The sequence below is a fragment of the Nipponia nippon genome, unplaced genomic scaffold (assembly GCF_047370975.1).
Source record: "Nipponia nippon isolate SJK-2023a ecotype South Korea unplaced genomic scaffold, ASM4737097v1 scaffold_9, whole genome shotgun sequence".
Taxonomy (NCBI): Eukaryota; Metazoa; Chordata; class Aves; order Pelecaniformes; family Threskiornithidae; genus Nipponia; species Nipponia nippon.
In genome coordinates this window covers 38,873,169-38,898,752 of record NW_028262413.1, presented here as the reverse complement: position 1 = coordinate 38,898,752, position 25,584 = coordinate 38,873,169, and the positions used below count along the sequence as shown (strand labels likewise).

The window sequence follows — 25,584 nt, the reverse complement described above, 5'->3', positions numbered from 1 at the left end:
TGAGACTGGGATTCTCACTTTTACAAAGAAAGATAAAAATTATACCTAAAGTTATCACTGGCACAGAGTTTCAGGTTTTGAATTCTACCATGCTAAGCAAAATGTCCAGCGTAATGCAAATGTACAGTGAAGAGACAAGCCAGAACTGGATTCTTATCTTTTGTAATGTCCTTTGTAATTTAGACTCCATTTATGGATTTTTTTTTTTCTTTTTTCAGTTGGGATAGCATAAAGGATAAAGGAAAAAGTAGATCAAATGTAGGTAAGCATGAGGGTAAGAGGTATGTACCATTGAAGTGTATTGAAAAACTACTTCGTTAGATCATAACCTTTATTTCTGCCTGGCAGAAAAAAATTTAAAACAATCCTGTTATTACTGGTCTAGTAATTATGACACTCAGTTTATGCCAGATTAGTAATGTTGTGCAAGTATAAGGAGATGAGTGAATTAACCTGTATACAGATTTTTCTTTATAAATAGATCATTCCAAATTAGCAAGAAACTACATAAAGTAACATACTTACTGTTGCAGGCATTCATCTGACAAGACCTTACAAGCAGTGAAGGAGACAGACCACTACACATTGATCCATTTAATGTGACATATTGGCCCTTTGCTGTTAGGTTTTGGCAGGCAAGTTTCCTTCTCTGGATTCCAACACCGCAGCTTACCGAGCACTGCGAAAGGAAGGATGCAGTCAAACTGAACTTGGTGTCCCATGCCACACATGCTAATTTTAAACTAGTTTGGGTTTGGGGGATTTTTTTGCTTCTGAGAGAGAGTGCATACACTCTAGTTCATATGAATCTTCATGTTATCCAGACATTAAACTCTCTTCACTTTTCCAGGCAATAAGAACATAAAATAGATTATTTGTTCCAGCAAGCAGCTCGGGAACAATTACAATAACATGACAGTATTTCTTTATGTCCAACCATGGGCAGAACAGAGCAATGAGATCTAGTATCTAAGAGAAACAATTCAGCATGTTCCAAACAGTCTGTGTCAAGGCTCTCAACCCCCTCTCCTATTTTGTATTGCATGAACCTTTAATTGCAGCTTCTAAATTCACTTTTACAAATCTTTCTTGAATAGCGTGTGGTAGGCAAGCTTGCATTAAATGGGAAAGGAGGAGGACATATTCCAGAATAATGAAAAGATTTGCTTTTTGGAAATTGTACTATGTACATTGATAGTTAGACACATCTGGTAGAATGCATGCAATGCATTACAGCCTGTCCTTCAGCAACTGAAACACAGCTCAAGAAGGGGGGTGTGATTAGTCTGGTTGTAGGCAGGGATGCACAGCAACTGTATGCAGTTTAGTCCAGGTACATGCCCTGCAAAACTTTCAGCTACCCTGTGAATTTATTGCTCCAAACATCTTATTCATCCAAGCAGAAATCTTTAGAGCTCTTGTTGTAACTGAAGGTTACAACCCCTTGTTGGGGGCTGCTTACCTTGGACCATTCTCCTACAACTAGCTGAGGAGGACAATCAACTTTTGCACATGGTTTACTAGTTGGCAATTTAGGTTCCTGGCAGGTGTCATCAGAGTGTTTCAGGAAACTTCCATCTGTCAACAGCTGTTTACAGTACACTTTGCGGGTCTGAATCCCTCCTCCGCAAGTACGTGAACACTAAGGAGAAGAAGAGAACATAGCGTGTACACCTGCATGGACATCTGTGCTCACCCATCACACTTGTTTTACACAAACACTGTAAGCTCCTCCTCCCACCCTCCCCCCATTATGCTCTCTTGAAAAATTACTTGAAAACGCTCTCTTGAAAAATCTACTTTTAATTAAAAAGCAAGCAGCATGTAGAAAATTCTTCTGTTAAAATGTTCAGCTGGTATATTAGAGATGATGAAAGCCTAACTACGAAGTTAAAAAATCACACCACTTGAATGCAATTAAGTAGTAGAAATCTTAAAGAAAAACATGCATCTTACACATAGATCTGCCTATGCCTCTCATCAGTTAATACACGTGGTGGGAGTTTAGGAAACTTTGTCCTTGAGGTAAAAAAAAATGAAGCAATGTCTCCAAAAGCAGGTTATTGCATTTGGAGAGCATAGAAAGAGAGGTGATGTCTGGAGTAACTGGTATCCAGCCTTCTGAAATCTTAAGAAGGACTTTCCACCTCATCCCGTGACTACCCATTGGTATAGTAGTCAAAAGCAGTATTTTTGATTCTGGATTAGTTTGTTCTAATGAAATCAGTTGAAACACTTACATATTGAAGTTTAGGAGCTACCTTCTGTGTTATTCCAGGTAAAGAATTTCAAATACCTAGCCAGGGGAACACATTTAAACTATTTCTGTAACCCCATCATACCTGTTGCCATTCCTCAACATGCCAAACAGGGGGACAATCAATCTGGTTACAAGCTTGTAAAGAATGAGGTTTTTTGTCTTTGCAGTCTTCAGCAGCAACAGCAGATCCTCCCGGCTGCTGGCAGAATACATCTCTCGTCTGTATCCCAACCCCACACGTAGCTGAGCAGCGTCTCCAGGGGCCGCTTTGCCACCTGTTCCAACAACACAGCCCAAAGCCCGCCTTTTACAAACTCGCCTCGCATTGCCGAAGGAGCAATCATACCCAAACAGACCCTAGCAAAAAGTAACTGAAGGCACAGGTATTGATAGATGGCTGAAACATCCCTTTGGTTTGGCTGTAATGTAAAATTATAAACTGGATTTATAAACTTGCAGGTAACAAGAAAATGCAGAAGTTATTAACAATGAAGTAATAAAGAGCCATTTCCAGACAAATTTAACTCCAGCATTCACTTTCAGAATGCTCCTCATAAAAAAACCAGCCTGTTGGCAACCTGCTGATGTTTACATTTATAAATGTAAATATGTAAATAGACCTTTCTTACATTTACAAAACTTCCTTTAAATGTGTATATGTTTTCTATAAAACATCCTGTTCCTGTTAACTTCTTCACTACATGTTGCAAGAGGAGGTTTCTGCAAACACGTAGAAACAATATGCAAAGGATCAGGGATGTCTGAGATCAAAAATGGGGAAATAAGGCAGCGCATGTCAAAATTTCACATGTGGCCCCTTTCAAGTGACTAAATTAGCTAGGTTTTCTTGGATTTGGACTGGGTTTGTTCTTTTCCCAGGATCTCCAAATAAACATAAGAAGCCATAAGAACTATGTGAAGCTACTAAAGAAGGATGAATTAAAATAACTTTAAATCATAATTTCACTTTTTTCATTTAGTAAGGATAGAAAGTAAATATTCTCTGTTTTTTTGTGAAATTGCCTTGTACCTTGTGAATTTTCCTTGTACCACTAGAAGAGTTAAGGCTGTTTTTCCAGCTCTGGGAAATATCTACACAGAAGAGATTTATTTCAGAAAATGTTCCCTATTTTATTAGTGAGATGTGAAGAGTGGAAAAGGAGTGAACAAGAGGAAAAAAAAAAACCCAACCCCAAAACCTTGTTAAAGACGGAAGTAGTGAAATTTCACCCCAAAGCAAGACCACAGTCCTGCAACCTGAACCCTTTCTGAGAAAGCCAATGTTTATTTAAGTCATATTAACCATTTCTTTGCCACAGTAGGATTTCATTATTACAGTGTACCTCGGAGGGCAAAGCTTCATATTGCAGGTACGAGTCATCGGTGGTGGTCTCTTGGAATTGTCACACAGGGTTTCATTGACGGCTTGTTTTGTCTCTACATGCAGACACATTGCAATGGCTTCTTGTGTTCCTGAATTAGAAAGGAAAACACTCATGAAACGCTGAAAATGGAAGAGATTTCTGTAAAGCTTACTCTTTAATACTCAGTAATAAAGCTCCAAACACTGAATTAAAAAAGAACAAAAGGAACACAGAGATAGTTTATGTATTTAATACTCAGAAGATATTTGCAAATTATATCTAGCACTTTATTCTGTAATGTTTAAAAGGCTTGATTTGACATTCTACCTCTCTGAAAACCAACGGAAAATAGGCTTCTCTGTCTACCATCAGAAGCTACATCTGCCTGGTTCTGTCAAGGTCCCAAGCCAACTACTGGTTTCATTGCCAAAATCAGGGTAAAAGTGATTCCTTCTCACTTACCTTGACTTCAAGGAGCTAAAGATCCGCAAAAAATGTAATTAAAAAAAAATGCAGAAAACTTGCAAAACTATAGTCAGGAGAATGGCTGACTAAACATAGAACCTTTCTCACAGGGGCTAAGAGGTGCAATAGTTTTGCTGAAGGCAGCAAATCTGACACAGCCTAGAGCTTTCCTCGCTCGTGACCATTCTTGGCACCTTCTGATCTGCAGCTCTTGCTACCTGGATCTTATTACTGAAGCATGAAAGATTACTAATAGTCAAATTTCTATGAGTCAAAATGAAACGTAATATAAGTTTGCTTTAGAAAAAGTCAGCTTAGAGAATACACATACTGTGAACTACTTTTATTTTAAACCTATGTAATTATCCAATTTTATATATCATATTTTTCAGTATGAAAGCCTTGCTCAATTTCACAGCTCGCTCACATGCACATGAAAGACAAGATGGTTTATGATGTACTTGGAGGATCCTGTGTACCTGGGATGTTCTATATAAGCAATGCTAAAGATCATAATCCTGTAGAACAAACAAGCACTGAAATAATAAAATACCTATTTTGTTGCTTCCAGGTAAAAATGGCTTTTGAAGAGTCACAGTTTAAAGAATTTAAATCCATTTCCTTCCTGTCTTTCACTTATCTGCAGCTTTCAGCAGCAGGTTATATTTCTTTTCTTACAACCAACTTCTTAGGTTTTAAAGGGTGTTGCATTTTTAACCAGAAAGCTTCACAAACCGCTTCATGGTATCATCTATGACATTACCTCAAAACCCCACCACTATTGTTATATGAAGGCTACTATAACTATTCCTGCTTCTGTGTCAGCTGTGCGTGACGACTGGTTTCTTGGCACTGTTGATCGTTAGCCATTCTGATTTCAGTGGGCTCAATGAAATATCCTGCACTGAAAGTTTCGTCTTCATGCCAATGGCCCATATTTCTCTCTTTAACGACACGTTCATGACCACTGTCATTCTTTTCATAAACCAAAGCTATTCCTTCCATCTATAAACAATTCTGATGTACTCCAGCGTATCAGCCGGCCCGGGCCACAATCCCTCTTTGCGACACTTGAACCAGTCCAACTATTTCAGACACTTCAGCAGGAGTAGACCAGCAGTGATTTTCACAATAATGTAGATTCCAATTTCTTTCAGGCTCTCTGGTACACCTCTAGATCCCCTTTGGGACCCATTTTCAGTTCAGAAAGACCTTGTTATATAAATGTTTTGACTACATCTACAAAGTGATGAATTTCTATAGAACAGAAGACCTGAGCTTAAATATGATTGACAACCTATTCAGTTCTCTTATATCAAAGTATTGATAATTAAATTTACATAGAACACAGGCATTGAGTAAAACGTATTTTACTAGCAGGGCTGAGAAGAAACCTTTAACAGCAAATACCATTACTATAAGGCAGACATCAAAATGGCCAAGAAAAGACAAACCAGTAAATAAACATGGTTTCTAGAACTCTCCTATTTTATTCTAGACTGACGACCAAGGGAATCAAACATTTTCTGTCCAACTGATCCCTATGTGTTTAACAGGAACAGCTTCCCTGTCCCCTTATGTAGGAAACGCACATCTGACTGTCTACAGGAGAGAAATAAAGATTTAGAAATTGTGTTCTGGCAGAAACATTACCAGACAAGCAATCAAGCCCGTATCAAGCATCCATATAATCTCTATTTTAGGTCAAAATCTGCCCTGCGCTACCGACCTTCAGTTTCACTGACCTCACTGTGTTCCTGTGGGAAAACCACACTCAGAGGTGATGCTGCTCTGGACCAGGCTGCGATAAGTGATATCTTCTTAATATCTCACACGAAGGAGAGGAATGAAATGAGATTCCTTTCAGACCATCTAAGGCAGCAATAATCCCATGGGAAATTTTTATCTTGGTGTTATAAAAACTAAATTGGCCAGCCAAATGAACAAAAGGCATGTCATACCAGGGGACTGGTTTTGACTGCAGCTTGCCACCTGGAGTTCATTAAACCACTTCTGCCTTGCAGCATGACCTACCTAGCTTTAATTGTGTTACCAGAAGAAAATGTCGATAAGTGGTGTATCTTTCATTTGACTTAACTACAGGGCACAAACTGCAGTAGCGATTCCTCTCCACAGGGGCCTTATTGAAAGAAAAATGGCACCCTGTTTTGATGCCGTAAGTACAAAACAGATATTAAAGAGCTGTGAAAAACATACCAGGCACCCCCTTCCTGTTCCTCGGTTCTCAGTTCAAGGACTCTATTCAATAAATAACTACACTTAATTGATGCAGCATTTGCTTGAACTTAACTGTCAAAATGTCTTGACAATTAATCAGATTTCTCACCCCAAACTGTAATTTTACATTAGTTGGGAACTTCAATCACTGATAAATTTCTTATTCTATGTCGATTGGAAAATGGAAAAATCTATTATTTAAACAAGCAAAGTTTTATATGTATGACTTTCTTGGCTTATAATATAAACATAGTAGATAATTTAACTAAAACATTATGTATGCAGCAGGGAGCATTAAGTATTTTTACAGTAATCTGATGCACTATTGTAGTAATTATCCTAGTATTCAGTGAAATAGAATATTTTCTATTTTAACCCAGCATTCAAACCACATACATTTACATTCTTTTACAAGCTTTTCTGTGCAGTGCAATACACAGTGCATGAAGTTCTGTTAAAAGATCAGAATGCTTGAAAAAAGCCCAGACGTTTTGTTCCTGCCTTTTTTAGAGTACAAAGAAAATGGGGATGCAAAGTTGCTGTGCAAATGGTAAGCGGGTGGATCTATTCTCTACATCTGGAAGAGAAAGGACAGTCATTTATTTCTATCAGATAGTCTCAGTTTGGTGACTGCTTAAAAATATGTACTATCAGCTGAAAATAACTCAGAAGAAATGCCAAGCCCTACATATGCTTGAGCCTCTCTGTAAATCTATTGAAACTGGCAATGTTATTTATACTCCTTCTGTAAAAGAGTAAACAGCTAGTGTCTGCAGTTAATGAAACCGGTCATAGGAGTAACCAGTTATCAAATTGCCTACAACACTATTGCAAATGCTCTCAACTTTACATCTAAGTCTCAGAACGGTCATTGTTTTTCTTAAGAGCCCTTAAATTTGGCTAGAATCCATTGATTTTCTAAGAATCTCAGGTTTCTTATAAATAAAATAGTAAACTTTTAGCCATTATGGTCCAGACAAAAGCCTGAAAACACAACTTGACTGCATCCTAAAACTTCCAAAGCCACAGACTATAGAGGGAACAACAGGAAGCGCATACGTATTCATTGTTTAATCTCATTATTTTTAAGCCAGTGTAATGACTTTGGTAGGCCTGAATCATAATTTTTGAAGCATATGGAATATAAATAATAACAATTACACTGAAATACCAAAATCTGCCTTACAATTAAAGGCCTTTTTAAGCAGGGACCCAGAAAATGTTCAGTTATTTTTTTAAATGGCAAACATTCCTTTAAAATATTGTAGAGTAGTTAAATGATTGACAACACTAAAGAAATACTACAGATTACAAGACAAACATTTCTTCTCCTCAGGCGTACTCTTTATTCTGATAACAGCTATTACTTCTCACTGACAATATTATGAAAATTAAACTTATGTTGGGGGCTCTCAGATCAGGGCCAAAGTTCTTCAGATTGAATAAAAAAAAAAAACTAAAAAAACCCCAAAAACACACTGTGGGAAAATGAGGGCAAATCCTGAGACCCCCGAGAACACAGTTGACTTATTTTCAGTTTGGGATTTCTTCGGTCACTGAAGACAAACTAGATCTTTAGCTTTCAGGATGGTTACAGAGTTTCCTGTGGATGTTAAAGGCAACGTCTGCCTCAATTAGGCTGGACAACTTTTATTTGCACTCATGGAACGACTGATGAAAGCAGTATTAATTATGCTAACAGGTATAACACAACGTAGTAGTCCTCAAAAGCAGTAAGTTTCATGGCAGCCAATATGCTGCATGACAAGCCACACAGATTTGGTGCAGAAAGTACACAAAATGACCAAAGACTCGGGTTACTAATGCTCTAGAACCTGCTGAATATGATGAACTGGAAAGTAAAGATGATGTTTGATAATGCCTTGCAGATTGCTCTATCTCTGTAATTCTAATACCTCAAAAACAATGTTTCCATCTGCATTTTTACATCTGCTTTGGAGAGGGACCAGAGGAGAGTTTGAACTAAGAGTCTAGTCTGTATGAGGATTTTAAAAAAAGGTGCAAGTGACAAGCACCAAAACAGGGATTCAGTCCTTGCTCAAACAGTGGCTATAAAGCTTCCAGCCTACTTAGACCCTGCAGACTTTTCCCTCACTCAGAGAGAGTCAAGCACTAAGAGACGGGGGTAGGGAGTTCTGAGGATACAGAAATCCACAGGAATTTATTTTAATAGCCACTGCTAGATACATACATACTAGAGAAAAAGTACCTAATATAATTTACATTACACTGGGATATTCCAAACTCAGACAACATTTATTTCTTGTAACCAAAGAGTTCATCTAATTGAAATGAGATTTGAACATAAAACTTAGCAGAAATGGATCAGCTCCTTTGAACTACACAATGGAAAAAATAGTAGACAGTGAGATCATTAGTTAGTACATTGCAATAAGTTGGAAAGAGAAGAGATGTCTGGTTCCCTTAAAACTATATATCGGCAGGTAATTTTTGGTCTGTTTGAAAGCCTTTGCCAAGGCAGCAAGAAGACCAGAACTGATAGAAGGAAAAAATCACTGCTACCTAACTAGCATAACAGCACAGGGACTTCTGAGGCTGTTCATTGATAAAATATCCTGACAAATTCCCACATTTCCCAGGAGCATCACATAAGAAAAATGTCTAGACATAGTACCAGTGATACCACAGAAGTCTCAAGAACACAACCAGATATTTTCTTTCAAACTTCTTTAAATGGATCATTTCTACTGAGTATCAAACAAATGGTTAGATTATGATGAATACCTATAGGACCGTTCTGGGTCAGGCAACCTCACAAATTCATGAAAGGGCCAGAAGTCAACAACAGAATTCACACTCAGCTCCCTCAGGAACAAAATTAAGCTGAACATGGGATTCTGCTCATCAGTCTTTTTGAAGTTTCTTCATGCCGGCAAATGAAACTACTGTCTTCAGTACGGGCTCCTTAAATCACCGTCAAGTTTTTATGTGAATGTTTTTGCGTGGACAAACTCACGTGTGAAAATGCAGGCAATGCAAACATGCACATGTGCAATAGCAGGCAAAGCCTAGAGATTATTTCAGCTTAGATGTCTGCTGATGTCCTCAAAATTCAAAAACTTTGGAGTTTTAGAACACCTCTGACAAAGATATTGGCTAAAAAGCAGTAGTAAAGTGGATTTAAGATGGCAAGGGAATGATTGTACATTACAAAAATCATTTGAGATATGAAAAAGAGAACTACAAATTTAGTAGTAATGAAAGCCTTGTTTCTGCTTTAGAGGACAATTTCCTTATTTCTAAAAACAACTTCCTCATTAAAATAAAGAAACAGAGACTCTCAGTCACAACATCTGTCACTGCTGTGTCACTTTTATACGTATATACTTGGACTACAGCCTCTTCTACCTCGCCAGCCAAAATACCCACTGAAGGTAGCGGAGGGAATGGGATGCATCAGCTTTTGTGACCACATGTGCTGCTATTCCTATGGATCAAGCCCATCAGTAAACAGCAGTAGTAAATGATAAAGGAGGCACTTATCAGTCACTTACCGTCCTGCCGATAGCATTCTAGGGCATCCCTCCCCACTTCTGTCTTCGAGGTTTGAACTGGTGAATAGTACAAAGGAGGCTGCTTTCTGTGAGCTCTAGACTGGCTCTCTGCTTCCAATTGTTTCTGTTCTCCCCTCTTCTACATTTTTTATTTCTTCTAGGGGTACAACTGTCTTCACTTCCCACTGATGTCATCAGTCCTGTCATATATAGGTGTGTTCACAATTCCACTGCCTCCACTTAACACTTCATAACTCACTTGTGTTCAGTCCCAAAGTACAGCATGTAGTAGCAACACCAGCAACCTTGTCTAGTAACATGTACTTAGGACGACAGGGAGATTCGATTACATCCAAAAAGGAATGTGCCTAACTACTTGCAGACAGATGTATGGCACAGAGCTCCTATAGAGCTATATACTGTACCAAGACCTAAACAAACTCCCGTTTGATCTTCAGGCTGGTCAGACTGAAAGCAAGTCTCCCTAATTACAACTTTGTATCCCTACTGTACTGCAGAAAATGGCAGCATTTTGGAAGATAAGGAATAATTAACATGGGAATTTTAACTCTGAAACTATACACTTTCAGTTCCTAAGAAAGGTCATTTCCACATGCCCGTCACTGATGCATTAAACATGCCGGTACCACCAACCGCCTGGCAGCTGAGACTCCTGCAGCAAGAAGACTAAAGCAAGTTGCTGTGTTAATAACTTCTTGCACCTTAGTCAGTGTTTGAACACAGGATAGAAAGGAAACAAAGTAGTTTGAAATAATCTATGGATAACCTAAAAATAAGTTAAAACTTGAAGGCGCATGTTTTCCTACAGATCAATGTAGTTAATTTAGGGTAACACTAACAGAAGACTCAACAATGTCAAACAATGCCAAATTCTTACAACTCAGGATAAATAAATAGATAAATAAATAGACAGATAAATAAATAGACAGATAAATAAATAAATAAATAAAGGTACCTCCAAGACATGTGACTGAACAAGGAGTAAAACCAATGTACTCCCAGTCATAGATCACACTGCCACCTTCAGCATGTGAAAATTCTGTTGTGTAAGGGACAGGATCACTGTCACAGGATGCCTGATGACAGACTCGTTCTGTTGGTGGCTTCACATCTTCACATTCCTCCTCTGGCAATTCAACTTCAGTCTGAGTAAACGCAAGAAGAATTCGGCATTTCACATCTCGCACCTGTATGCCATTGCCACACGTAGCACTGCATGGAGACCAGGGTTCAGGAATAAACCTGTAAATTATCACAGCACAGTAGAAACACCGTCATGTTATTCCGTATAATTGTGTCTCTGTGTGCACAGTCAAAACATAGCTAAAACACATAAATGTATCTTTATACACAAAGCAGACAATACATAATACTATTTGATGCTTAAATAGAATGCATAATCAAGTGTCTTAAGTCTTTCACTTGCCTCCCATACCAGACCATTTCTCAAAATTCACAAAAGAAAAGGTATAGGAAAAGAGGAGAGAGAATCATGAGGAACAGGGAAAGCTGTATTCTTTTTTGGGGAAAAAGGACATCACTAAATCTTTTCTCAGACTCTTTCAGTGGAAAAAAAGGAGAAACTCCATAAAGACATATCTATACCATATAAAATAGCTCCCCAGGTACACAGACTTAGGCATATGCCAAAAGTATATTTGCAGGCTGCTTAAATCTGAGAAAGGCCATCACCTTATGTCATACTAATAATCAGCAACCAGAGAGAAGAAGAGCACTTTTCAAATCTAGCTATCTCCAATGCACACCACCGCAGGCTGCTGTTCAGATTTAATCTTGTAAGAAGCCTCTCATCTTCAATAAAGAGGTCTAACTGGCTCAGTCTATAATCCATCTTTTTTATTAGAAAGCATTTATGCTCCTGATGAACTATAGTAAAATCTCATTTTACAGATCATGAATTTACTGAATAAAAGGAGGTTTTAGTTTGTAATATTCTCTGACTTCAAGGGTCACATTAATATCTGATAGTAATTTTCAAAATGGCACTAGAGCCAAGGGGCTGAATTTCTTTAATAAAGTCATCCTGAGTGGCTCTGGGGTACAATTTATGAGAAATCAAATACAGAGTTTCATAGGACATTTTTTCAAAAGATTGCTGTTGCTCTTTATTATATGTCCAAATGCAGCTGATGATCAAAACACAAATGGGAGATATAGGAGGATATATTTGACCAATGCTAAAAATGTATTTGGAAGGAAAAATCCAAATTAGGATTCAAAGATTTTCTCCTTATCTTTGATTAAAAATTATCTTTCTCTTTACTGCAGGAAAGCTGTCCTTACAAATATAAGAACAGTTGTGTCAGACAAAAATGAGTATTTATGCTCTGCATACACAGTAAGCATAGAAAAACATCAACACAGTGTGGTTGACTCTGTGGACAGTTTATCATCTTGAGCCAATAACTTCTTGCCAGTATATACAGAAGAAGAATCAAATACAAGAAAGGAGAACAGATGAGTGGGTAACCCATAAGGATACTCTAACTCAGTCCTTGGGGTAGTCACTCAAGCTGTGCTTGGGATAGACCCCAAGACAGACCGTCTCCTGTGGAAAAGACTATTCCCATCTCCAATGAAGGTTACAAGGTAACTGGTTATTCTATGAAGAAATGTTGATGAGATACCTTTACTCTACTATGAAGATAAATAAAGATGTCAAGGCCCATCACTTCCAAGTTTCCTTGAACAGAGCCTCAAAATTTTAGTTTGAGCTCACTGGTCCTTGACAGACTTCAGTAAAGGGTGAAGTATCCCCAGCTCCTCCTGAAACCAAGGAAAACTGCCAGTGCTCATCACTTCACAAGTCTGACTACCTTTGAAGTAGATGACCAGATTGATTTTTATTGGAAGAGTATTATCAAAATGGTGGATGGTTGTGTCCTACAGTGATAAAATCTGAGTAAATACCATACTGGTGCAACCCAACAGCCCATCATGTCCAATGGCACAGCTGGCAGGGGTCAACGTCCAGATGCTTTTGATAACAAATTCTGACTGAACATCTGTGGGAAAAGCTGCAAAGGAAGGCTTTCTCTTACCCCAGCAGGTAAAATCAGCTTAACCCTGAAACATCAGATCTCACAGCATTTTCAAAGACAGCCATGCAAACTACCTAGGATAGCCATGGCAAAATCACCCTCATCCAACAAAACACTTAGGCATGTGCCTAACTTTAAGCATATTAGCAGTCCTTTGAAGTCAATAGGACTATAATGTGTTCATAGTGAAACTTGTGTTTAAGTGCTTTATTGGACCAAGGCCATTGTGCATAGGCTTAACAAAATTATGACTTTCCTCTCCCTCTGTGTAAAAAAAAGTAGACTTATACTTTTTAAGTAGACTTATACATTTGTATTTATGTACCTAATTGGAAAAATAAAATTGATGGACATTTATAGTTGAAAAGAGTTGGTTGGTGTTCTGACCACACCTAACAGTTTACAGTCTGAAAGCCAATAACTTTTTTTGGTAAAAGTATGACAGCAGCATAGCAGAAATCAGTGTTAATTTTGTATACTGTTAGTTTAGTGCATTAAAACATTCCAAAAATAATGTATGATGCATTCTTTTGAAATCCTGTATAAATGAAAGGAAATTTTGAATCACAGCAATCCTTTCATTCAGCAACCGATTGATTTACAAAGAAACTCAGAAAATTCTAGGCATTTTTTCTTTGACTTATAGCAAGCCTATATTATAATTGAGGTTTTCCTGTTGAATATTAGTGTCTGGTATTTTTCAGTGAAGTGCAAGATAAAAAAAAAAACAACAAAAAACACCTAAAATACTTTTTGTTCTACCTTGGCATTTGCTAAACTAGTCACATGACTATTTAACTACTAAAATCCTAAATTATAGAACTTCTCATGTTAAAGTCACACTTTCGGTACCTTCAACAGAAGCCAATGGAGATTGGTAATACAAAATTAGAGCAAGTAACTGACTGGACAGTGACAGAGCTCCAGATGTTGGCATTGCACCTGAATTTTGAGTTCAGGCAGATGATTTTTTTTATTTTTATTTTTTAACATATGCACAACCAAAGCCTGTAACAGGTCATTAAAGCAAACTCCATCAACCTCAGAAGTGATGTATTTTTTACTCAGTGGCATTCACAACACACACGTGGCAATGCTTTGGACACAATACTTCCTTGAAGCACATTCACTCCGCCTTTGATAGGCATACATTCAGAGCGATCTCAGGTTAGGATTAAGAAGCATCAAAGCACTTGTATTATGATGCCTTGCAGATCATCAGGAATTTATAATGGAATGGACAGGATGGTGGTAACTCTGAAAGTTTTCTGAGATCTTTAACTGAGTTTGTAGATGAAACTCCTCTTCCGATTAAAAAAAGGAAAAGAATGGAAAAATGCAAATCCAAGCAGGCACAACTTTTCACGATCAGCCTTTTCGTACAGTCATTCTTTTTGTACAGTGCAATGTAGAAATCAAATGCTCCTATAATCTTCTGCACAGGTATAAATGATGTACACACTACGGATGCAGTGGAGAGTATGTTCATGCTGCAGTGTTATCAGTCTAACACTAATGGAAATGTGCATTCACCTGGCACGCTCTGAAAAAGCCAGTGTAGGATGACCTGGAAAATGAAGCAGTGACCTAAACTACTGATGGTAAAAGTGGGACAGAACAGCCCAACCCAACCAAATCAAATCTGAACTGAAAGCTTAACTCAGCGCAGCCTTCTGCAGCTTTCTGAAGACTTGGAGAACGTGGTGTCTCTTAATATTTTTTTTTTCTTTTCCTTATGCCTGCAGTTCTTGCTTTCAGTTAAGACAGGAAATGCCTAAATCCTGAAAAAAAGGCTGCTCTTGTGATATTTCCAGTCCAACCCTACTGCGCCAAGGGGCCTGGATAAAAGTCTGCAGAAGCATCTGAAATGTTGGCTGCTTACTGGGGCAGAACTTCCATGATGCTGGCACCCTACCCCTCCCTGAAGCACCACCCTTGCCTGCTCTAAGCAGAGTTGCACTGCCAGCTTTTATCAGCCTCGAGTGTAACGCGTTGGACAAAATCACCAGCCCGGTTTCAGAGAAGCTGTGAAAAATCTGTAATTCTCTGTCACCAAAGGCATGATGGGAACATTTCTGTGAAAATTACTCAAACGCAATGAGGAGCAACCCTTAAGAGAGACACTGCATTTCACATTCAGTGAGTGCAACTCCACAAACTTAGTGATTACTTTTTAGCTCAGGTTGCTGAAAAAATATATCAGCTTTTGAAAGCATTTTAGTTTTGTCCTAAGCCATGACAGGGAAAGGCAGTTGAGGTGCCTATTCCTTTAACTTACGATTAATAAAAAGGATGCAAAAACCTTGCTGGAGCTTCTCTGAGAATCCCACTGTAACTAAGAAGGCTCAAGGGAACAACGTTTAAAATAATGATTGGTATCAACTGTCATCACATTCCACAACTGAAAACTAAAAAGGTCAGACCTACATTTTTCTTGGCCCCACTTTAAGGGCAGTCATTTTTTATTTTGCTAATAATAAAAAAAAGAAGCTTTTGAACGTTCCCCCTCTATGTAAATTCAGGACACCAGCCATGGTAGACCACAGCGGCAGAAGTATTTATCTTCCACAAGCTACTTTTGGCATATCCATCATTTGTGGGTTCTAAAACACAGCTGCATTTATTCTCTTATACATTATCAACTAAAATATCACACGAAAGCATAGAAACACAGTTGTAATAAAAGGATGGACCAGAAGTTGAGACTTCATATTGTGGTTTAAGTTTGGATGACAAGAGAATAACTAAAATTAAAAGTGATGGCCTTTTAACAAGGAAATCATAAGCCTCCTGCTAGGCAGAGGTGGGCTATGAGTTATCACTGTGCCATGTGTAAATTACAGAAAACAAAGTTAAACAGATCCAAACCAGAGGGAAATCTTGTTATAATTTGCTCTGGGAGAAGTAACAACCTATTGTTACAGTTTCTTTTAAAATCCTAAACCCTGACCCAAAAATCTCACTCCAGCTAAAAGACAGAAGCAGCTAGGGCATGAGATTTAAAGCATGTAGTGAGAAATCGCTGTGTGTGCAAACCACTGTCCACATGACCAACAGGCAATCTGCAAAAAGGGACGAAGTCAGGGATCAGTTATTTCTCATTTCTCCTTACGGGCCAGCTTCCTTAGAAGAATAAAGTAAGAGCAGGTGGCAGCAGAAGACAGGTAAAAAGAAACGAAAGTGGAATCTGCCTGCAGCATTACAGCTGGGCCCCAGGAGAGCCCAGAGCACCCTGACTAGGAAAGCACAGTGCCCCAGCAACACCTCTGTAAAGAGAAGGATGGCAGAGAAGAGTCATCAGCAAGAAGTGGCTGGAGAAGGCTTTTAGACTTAGGTGAAGATGCTTCTGGAAAATGTGAAGGAGAGAGTCTCAGGACAGGATTAGGATCATGAATGAAAGATGAAGAAAATCTAGGACTCCAGAGTAAGTGAAGAAGAAAAAAAAAAATCCAGGTAACTGCAAAACTGCACAGCTGTGACAGGACACGCACTGAGAGCTCAAACACATGGCTGCTTTCACACCACGGGGCTGCAGCAGAATACATCGGTCATGTCTAGGAAGGCATGAATAACTGCTTTCTTTGTAAGGACAAGGTACAAGGGAACCCATAACAAAGTTTCCGGCTCAGCTCTATTATATTCTAAATATACTCTGAACTAGCATGCTGTGCTCCTGCCAGTCCTCCCTGCTTGTTCTGTCAGACTGCTGCTGAAGAATCCTAAAAACTTAGAGACTACATTAGCTCATGGTTGCCACAGCATGATTTTGTAATGCTAAGAGATCATTTTCTTTATAGCTTCATGCTGAATCCTCTTTAGAGGTGGCCTCACATACGTTCATTCTGATATGCTGACATTCAACAGGCACATTTCATTGCATCACCCTCTTTGACAATCACACTTTATTTTTATATCTTCGCTACTACTCTGCCTGAATTCAGGGCCACCAATTTGGAGAGTGAAATAACCGCTCACAGTAGGTTGACACTTGACTTGAGAGGCTAGAGCAGTGAAAAGTTTAAAGTACAGTCACCATAACTATGCAAACACCTGTTTGGCAAGAGGTTTCTTCTGTGAGTCAGTGCAGGTGTAAAGATTTTATTACTCATGATCACACCTGTTGGTGCACGTGTGCCAAAAATCAGGAATAGCTAGATGGAGGAAGAAAAATAAGAAGCGATGGGGCACACTCTGCTCTCGGAGCAATATAAATCCAAAGTAACTTCAGTAAGGTCATCTAAATTATTTTAAACTAACATTACTACAAATGAGTGCAGAATTTGGCTAAGCACAACAGAATACTGTTCAAAATCTCTCATGAAAACCTTATAGAAAGTTACTACTTTCTAGAAAGTTATATACTGTATATTGAATATATTAGATACACATATGCATGAAACATACACAGGGGATACAAGCAATTGTGTAGATGCCCTAACATAGAAGGGAGAGGAACAAGTGCAGCTGGATTTAAGTTATGCTTTCATCCCCAGCACTTAACTGTTGCAAGGCTTACCCCCATCAGCTTTTAAGGGGACTCACAAAATCCAGATGTTATTTCACACACATACACGTGTAAAATATCACAACTTATCCCCACAGATTCAGCTAAGCTCAGAGATCAGCAGATTTTTCTCGCTTTCTTTACGCATTGGTCTCGCCTCCCAAGGAAATCCTGGCAACCCTACAAAAGTACCTCTTAATTTTTCATACAACCACTACATTCTTGAGGTAACAGCAATGACTGGGATAAAACTGAATTTATTTAATTTACAACTGCTAAAATGCTTCCACATGCATTAATTAGGGCTTAATTAGGCTAAATTAAGATCCCTTTGCATTGCTTGAATGATATAGGGACACTATAATAGAGTAGCTCTGTGTCATCCAGAACAGGAGCTCCAGAAGCAAAGCTGCTGAGATGTAAAATTAGGAACAGCTCACAACACAACTCATCTCCCAAGGAGGGCCAACTGTCAAAGCAAACTGCAGAGCTACAGTCGCTCCAGATGATCTGCAAAATATGCCGGAAATGTTTCTTCACTGTAAAAGACAATGTACTTACGTTGGCTCTTCTGAGACTGTTCTGGTCTCTTCCATTTCGTGCGCCTGTTTAAACCATGGCACTTTTGCTTCCACAGGATTTTTTTCTGGTAGAGAGGAAAAAAAACATTCAGTACTTACTCCAGAATCAAGGTAATATGTGGATGTTAGCATTCACCTTAGCACTTCACACTTTACATTGCCTATTGATCTAATGCTTTTGAATAACGATATATTGAATAAAACATAATTTACTAGAAAATTTCTTCATGATGTTTGAGCTCCATTCTGACACGCCTTTTTACTGAGAGGGTACCAGTAATCCAACTTCCATTCCTGTTCAATCTTTTACTTCCTTCCCACATCTTTCCCAAATGCAAGCAGTTTCAAGTAGATTGTAGCTTATATCTCAATGTAATGGATTATTGTCATAACTTAAGTTTACAGCTGAAAAAGAAGCCAGAGCATATCAAACCTACATTGCTCTCTAGATAGACTGGCTTCATTAGAAAATTTTCACGGTAATTTTTTTTTTGCTGAGTTAGCCAGCTTTCCCAAAATTGGAAATTAATTTAAAAAACCAACACCAGCTTCTTTTATCTGTCTATACATCCTACACTTCTGTGATGGTTGTCCTCAGAGTACTGTAAGCCAATTGGGGATCTGTGCCTCCAAACTTAAGTAAAACCCCAGAAGAAGGCTCTTAAAATTTCAGTGCTAGTTTCTACTTCATGGCTTAACCCTCAATAGTTTTCTGCTTGAAGAATTCTCTAGAGTCTGAAAACATCCTAAAGAGCAACATAGGGTTGTCTACAGAGAGCTTTTGCTTTTTCTATGTAAATCTTTATGGTGAGTTGTGAAGGTCTGAAATACAGCCTTTCAAATAAAAACGGAAAGAATGGGAGTAGCACCCCCTAAAATTTCTGGGCCCAGAGGGACAGAAATGAGCAAGGGAAAAGATATACTAGTTTCCCCTCTCATCTTTGTCTTTTCTTTTCACCTTCCCACCTACTGTTTTAAATCTCACCAACTCTTTTAGAGAATATTTGTCAATTTACATCATTGTTAAAGACCTTTTAAATATGCAGAAATGGAGAAGAGAGAGAGAAACCGGTTTGATTATAACCTAATGAACTGATGACGCCCACTGAAAATGTTGACACATTTAATGAGATGCAAACGAACAAGATCCCAGGCAATACGTGTAGAGTATCATTCCCATTTCAAGTATTATTGAACAACTCCTCCTCCACATGTTGAACTCATTAATTCTGGTTTTCCCAATTTGACCAGGCCATATAGATTTAGTTAGCATATTCACCTCATGACAGTCTGGCCACATTATCAGAAAAAAAATATCAGCAGGGCACTTTTCCTAGCACCAATAATTAAAATGCTTATTTTTGCCAAGACTGAAATAAGTCCTAGTAAATTCCAGCTTCTGGCATTTCTGAAAAAGGTTACCAGGGACTTTTAATTCTCTTAACAAAAATGTGAAACAATAACAGACCCAGACAAAATTCCAGTTACCTTTTGGCTTGTAACATGGTATTGGCACGATGCACTCTTCTTTTATGTGTAGTTTAAGTTGTGGATTACAGCCACCGACATGCTGCCCACGGTGGTCGATACACAGCACTACTCGGTAACGCAAGCCTCGGCCACAGGTCACTGTGCACTGCAGGAGACAATGCAACCATCTTACGCTGCTTCTTTTTTATTATATTTACAAATACTCTTAAAAAGCAAGTTAGAAGTACTGATGATGTGTTCACTAAAGTTTTTCCACAATCCATCAGGTATCAGAGATATATGAATTTGTCCCTGCATTGCTAGGTGAATACAGAAAAGGTTGATGCTGGAAAAAATGTCTAAGTTTTGGGAATGCAAGTGATTTCTCGGGGTTCTGTAAAGCTTATCTGATTGGCAACAGTCTGAAACAGAGGTGGCTATGTACGGAGAATATGCTCTCTCACAGTGGTCATTTTCAGTTAAAGCTGGGTCAGACGTGCTGCAAGAACAGTTTCTTCGCTATATGTCAGTGATGTCATTTGGATGAACTAAGGAATTATAGAAGTGTTGAGCTATCTGACTGTATCAGACAACTGCAGCCAAGATAAGTTGGCTTTATGTTCTTGTTACTATAATGAAAGGTAAGAATGCTGGAAAATCACCCTTGCAGACATGTCAGCCCCTAGACAGACATGCCTTTAGCTATTATATGCAGTGAAATATTACATTTATCAAGAACTGAGAGACAAACGACCTCATTGCAAAGGGGCCTGACCTCTGGCTCTAATTTTTCCTCTGTGTAAAGCAGGAATTCAACAGGCATAAATAATTCTATATGCATTTTTCTCCACACAGACATGTTAACATTTTGATTATCAGGCCAAATTACTTAGCACAAACTTCTCCTAGTAAGTACAACGAATTATGCTTGCAGGGTTATATTTTTCTAATAGCCCTGTGCTCACAAATACATAGTAACACAAGACTAGAGGCTTTCTTTAGAAAACAAGAATAAAGGTCCAAATTACTTTTCAACTTACTTGAGACCATTCCATTGCCACCCATTTAGGACAATCAAACAGATTGCAGGTTTGAATGACTTTGGGCTTGGGGGCATACATGCATTTCCATTCTTCCACTTGCAGTATCTCTCCATGAATGGTCTCCTCCACACACACAAAACTTCTCCTCTGAATACCACCTCCACAGGAAACTGAACACGCAGTCCAAGGGTTATGTTCCCACCTGGAAAAAGAACTCATATATATTAAAAATAAGGCTATTTTTTATTCCGCTAACCTCTCTTAAAAGTGCAAAATACTGAATCCAACCTTAATGGCATTAAAACGCACTGATAGTTTGGTTGCTGGATTCTTACCACACGCTGAATATAAATACATTGAATTACAGAGCTACCTTGCATTATCCCAGGCTTAAATTCATGTCCACAATGAGAAGAAAAATAGAACTATAAGTTTAAGTACATTTCCCAAAATAACTGAGAATCTTATTCTCATACATGAGTTAAAGACCCTAGATATACTGAGTTCGACTACTGGAATGATTTTACTTGCAAATAGTCTAAATCATCTAAACAGAATATTTTTCACAGTTAATTTACATGGTCACATATACACTTATTACCATTGTCAGAAACTGAGAAGCATATGTACTTGAGATTATATGAAATCCAAAGACAAAGACAGATCTGGCTGTGCTGACTGAGGGTGATATTACCCTCAGTTACTCATCGCTGCCCACATCATGCAGACTACTCTTCAAAAAATCTGTTCATGAAAGAATTTTTATGGAAACCTTAATACTTGCTTTGGGTAAACCCAGCCATTTCATTTCAAACCGTCTTCATCCATAAGGAGTGTGAACAAATTAAATTGTGACAGGTACCATTTTGCTGGTCGTCACTGCAGATCTGCAAGTGTTCCACCCTCATTAAAATGCTGTTGAATGACTTTGTATTCACACTTTCCAACTTGCTTCAAGCAAAAGGCAGCTGCCCATCCATTTCAGCTGCTTTGGCTAACCTAGCTGATTTCTCCTGAAGCAGGGTGACACACAGATTAAGAAAAACTTGCATAGCCCTGTCAACCAGCAGAGCTGTGGGGTAGTAGCCTCCAACAGAGGGATGACAAACAACCTGCTGGGAGGGAATGTCTTCAAAATGGACATCTATCCACAAACTTAGACCTAACTACAATAAAGATGGAAATTGCCGCACCATGTGAAGCAACAATTACATGGATGTTTTTAGGTTACAAACTCTGTTTCATTTATCTCTTGGTCTTAGCATGAATGTACATTTAAGCAATCACTTCTCAACAAAAACTAACTTCAATAATGTCCTGCTCCTGTCATGTTTGGAGATAACAAGCTTCTATCACAGCATTTGTCTATGGGTTCCACTGAACCCCACACAATTTTTCCTCACCCTTCACCTCCTATCTATTGCTTTCTTTCCACCACCCACCCAAATCAAAGCTAACCCCTGGGAAATGACTGAGTCCTGCAGCACATCTTATGGTTCATCAATATCTTGTTAGTTTAAAACTTACTACTACTACAACTGCAGGGGCTCAGAAAGGATCATGAAAAAAATTATATCCATTATGAACAATGGACTCAGCAAGTACTACAATATCCCATCAAAATCAATTCATCAAGAGTAACTTAGCTATCATAAAGGAAGTCATAATCTCAGAGTAAGTGAAGCAAAGGCATATAAATCAAAGGTAAATTTAAGTAATTGCTACCTACTTTCTATGATACAGCAGGTAAATCAAGGACACTTCCTATTTTAAGCAATTCATTAAACTGCCTACAAAAACATATTAACCATGCTTAAGCTCAACAGAAGAATGAGTATGAAACATACAGCAAGGCATGGAACATTAATCACAGAGAATATACTCAAAAGCATTCAGAATAAAGCTGTATGCCTAGATACTGATATCATATCACAAGTACAAAATACATTTGAAGAGCAACAGTTACACTTTTCTTTGACTTAAATGAACGGCCAGCATTAACTCATTTTCTTTAAAAAAAAGTCAGGAACTAAAGAGCAATTAACTGTTCAATGAATTAGCAGCTCATGGATTTATATGTATAAGGCTCACTGTGCTATATGTAATACTAGCCTCACAAGTGTTTATAGCATGGAGTTTTATAGTTGTTTTTCTTTATCTCATCAGTTTCGAACACACTCCAGATCCCATACTCCCATAAGCATTTTCAAGATGGAGTGAGGTCCATGGCTACTGGGGAAAAGGGGGGTCTTGGGCAAGCAGTCAAGGAGATACTTTCCAGAACCCACAGCTGTCAAGGGATCCTCAACAGTCCAACAAGTCTGAAATAAATGGAGGCATTCCAAAAGCTTTAAAAGAAAATTTTCATCCTGGGAAATTTTTCTATTTATTTCAAAAGAATTCTCCATCTGTAAAAATATCTCAGTGGGGCATTTACAACTCTAGCCACAGGAGAACTCTTTCAAGATCTTGCGGTGTGCACCATGACTTTCCCACAACTTCCTCGTGTGAATGGGAAAGCAGTGGTAAACGCCACAGGAGTGCAAAGCAGCCCTCCACATGGCCTTCATGTTATGTAGGAGGTGTGATGTATGACTGCTGGTCAAGGTGAAAGAGTCTGTACAGCTTTGGTCAAGCATATCTATAGTACTTTGGGTTTCCGCCTGCTTTGCAAGAACAGTCTTAAGTTAGCATGTAAGAAACAGGTAAGAATAGAAAAAAGTGGAAGAATGCCCAGCAGAACTGGCACAGACTAATGCGTTGCAGCTACTTAACAGGCAACAGCACAGACAAAATACATCCTGCTACACTGAAGCAAGACTTGCATCCGCGCTGGACCAGATTCACCTCGTGATGCAGGTATACAAACTGGCTGTTTCAGATGCTGTTTTCTTTCAGAAATTCCAGCAAGAAAAGGTGCTTTTACATCTTCGCTGTGTTTCTTTATGCGCCCTCCCAGTGGAACAGAGCCTGTTTCCTCCCTCTCCTTCCTGCTGGCACCAACTCTGAGCCCTGTTTGGCCTCTGCTGTCTTACAATTCTTACTCCTGAGCATCACCCAGGAAGACCATGATACCTTCTGACAGAACACACTGAGGTGTCAAAATGAGGTGGGCCTTTATAGTTCTCAGTGTTTGAAATAAGAGAACCTCCCCACAGCTTTATCTCAGACATATTCTATCTCACCACAGTGTCATGCAAATGTGCTGAGCACAGTAAAGCACAGAAAGGGGGATTAAATTTCTTTTCCGACTGGTCTCCAAGCCCTGAGCGGTTCAGAAGATGAAATACTCATGTAAATAAATTGTGCTGAGTTCCAGAGGAGACTGAAGTACAAAGGAATTGGCAGAAGAAATGGAAGGGGAGAGACACAGAATATAATTATGGGACTTTACAGGATAAAGCTGTAGAGGAAAAAAATATCAATCTATGTATGAAAGCCAAAGTACATCACAGGACAGCAGATCCACAACAAGCGTAAATTGCTACAGAAATAAACTATGACATTTATATCAGCTGTAATCAGTAGCTCCACTGAGCCGTGCAAGTCTATGATTTCATTCTTATTACTTCATATCTTTACTTCTTTAGAAAAATACACATTATTCATTTCATGACATAATAAAGCAGAGGTTCAACTCAGATAAATATGCATCTAACTCCATCAACTATAATTCTTTACATTAACAGTAAATCTGGCTCAATGCCTTTTAGTCGTAACATTCTTTACAAAACATCTAAACCTTCCAGAGAAGTTTTATATTCTTGTGATTGATTCTGGTTTCAAAAAAAAAAAAAAAAAAAAAAAAAAAAAAAAAGGCAACAAACTGTGCTCTGATGACTTAATTTCAGGCAATGATATTCAGAAAACTCAGTATCTTTAAAGTAACATGTCAGCCTTGATGTCAATAAATACAGTGTACATCTAAAGAAGAGTAGAAGAATAAGACCTCTCGAGGGAAAAAGAATTTCTAGAGTCCTGTAACGTAGGGAGACCTGCTCTATAAAAGGAGATATTCATTGCATATATCTTCAAAATAAAAACCTTTCAAGACAAGAATTCATACATGCACTTTAAAGGAGATGCTCTTCTCAGCACTACCGCAGGAGGAGGCTTAGGGGGACAACTCTTTATTCTAAAGTCTTCCACACTGATATTTTCAAGAACAGAATATTAACCTCTTACTGTTAAGCTAATCATCCAAAGCACATTGAAACAAATCACAAGCTTCAAAAAATGTGTACAGGATTGTTATAAACTTGCTATCCTGTACAGCAAAAAATCAGATGATATTCCATGACCTTAGTACTCAAATAGTATATTTGCAGTGAAAATTGTGCTAATGCTGACACATATGCTATCCTGATTATACATACCGAGGAAGTGGCTGGAAGTGATCATAGGGCATGATTTCTTTAAATCCATCACTGTCAACAAAATAAATATTGCATCATTATTTCTTATACCCAAGACTGTACATCAAGTACATACTTTTACGTGATCATGCTTAAAGTAAGCAATTCCCAACGTGAAATGAGGGAATCTTACATTCATTATACATTACCCTTGTGGCAAACAATGACTCGTATAATCTTACCTCTTCTGCATGGATAGAGATCTATTCAGCATATAGTTTCTCCACTTCATACCATCAAAAAATATTAAATGAGCAAGCCTTTGGCAGAGAAGTTTATTATCAGTGATCCTTTAGGTCTGTGCTACTTTATTAACAAGAAAATAGTTACATACTTATATCTATAAGAAAGACTGCTTTGGAACATGAGTGGCAGTGAAATAAATGCATCACAGGATTAATCCCAGCTAGGTTCTGAATAGTGCCTAGGACCCTTCTAGAGCTGTTTATTTGAACTGCACAGCATAGAGCAGGCACAGAGCCTTACTTCCAACACTAAGAAATATGGTATTATATCCAGTAGTACTTCCCTTTTCTGTCTGTATAAGCTAAAATTGCAAGGAAAAAGATAATTATGCTCTTTCTTTCCCTAATTTTCCCATTCCAGCTTTGTAACATTTGGCACC

At 38.3% G+C, this 25,584-nt stretch overlaps 1 protein-coding gene across 9 annotated transcripts in view; it reads right to left on the bottom strand.

Moving 5' to 3' along the window:
* The window catches only part of ADAMTSL3 (ADAMTS like 3), a 202,607-nt gene that overhangs the window by 34,028 nt on the left and 142,995 nt on the right, over window positions 1-25,584 (bottom strand). For all 9 annotated transcript variants that reach the window (XR_015701245.1, XM_087743289.1, XM_087743293.1 and 6 more), the window contains 9 exons: window positions 24,921-24,971; window positions 20,542-20,746; window positions 19,520-19,667; window positions 18,012-18,096; window positions 10,840-11,126; window positions 3,604-3,733; window positions 2,343-2,535; window positions 1,463-1,642; window positions 526-679 (listed from right to left, as the gene is read on the bottom strand). Coding sequence is in view for 8 of the 9 variants with exons in the window: in XM_087743289.1 (XP_087599415.1) it covers window positions 526-679; window positions 1,463-1,642; window positions 2,343-2,535; window positions 3,604-3,733; window positions 10,840-11,126; window positions 18,012-18,096; window positions 19,520-19,667; window positions 20,542-20,746; window positions 24,921-24,971 (1,433 nt within the window). In the remaining variant the exon portion in view is untranslated. The remainder of the gene's footprint in view (window positions 1-525; window positions 680-1,462; window positions 1,643-2,342; window positions 2,536-3,603; window positions 3,734-10,839; window positions 11,127-18,011; window positions 18,097-19,519; window positions 19,668-20,541; window positions 20,747-24,920; window positions 24,972-25,584) is intronic.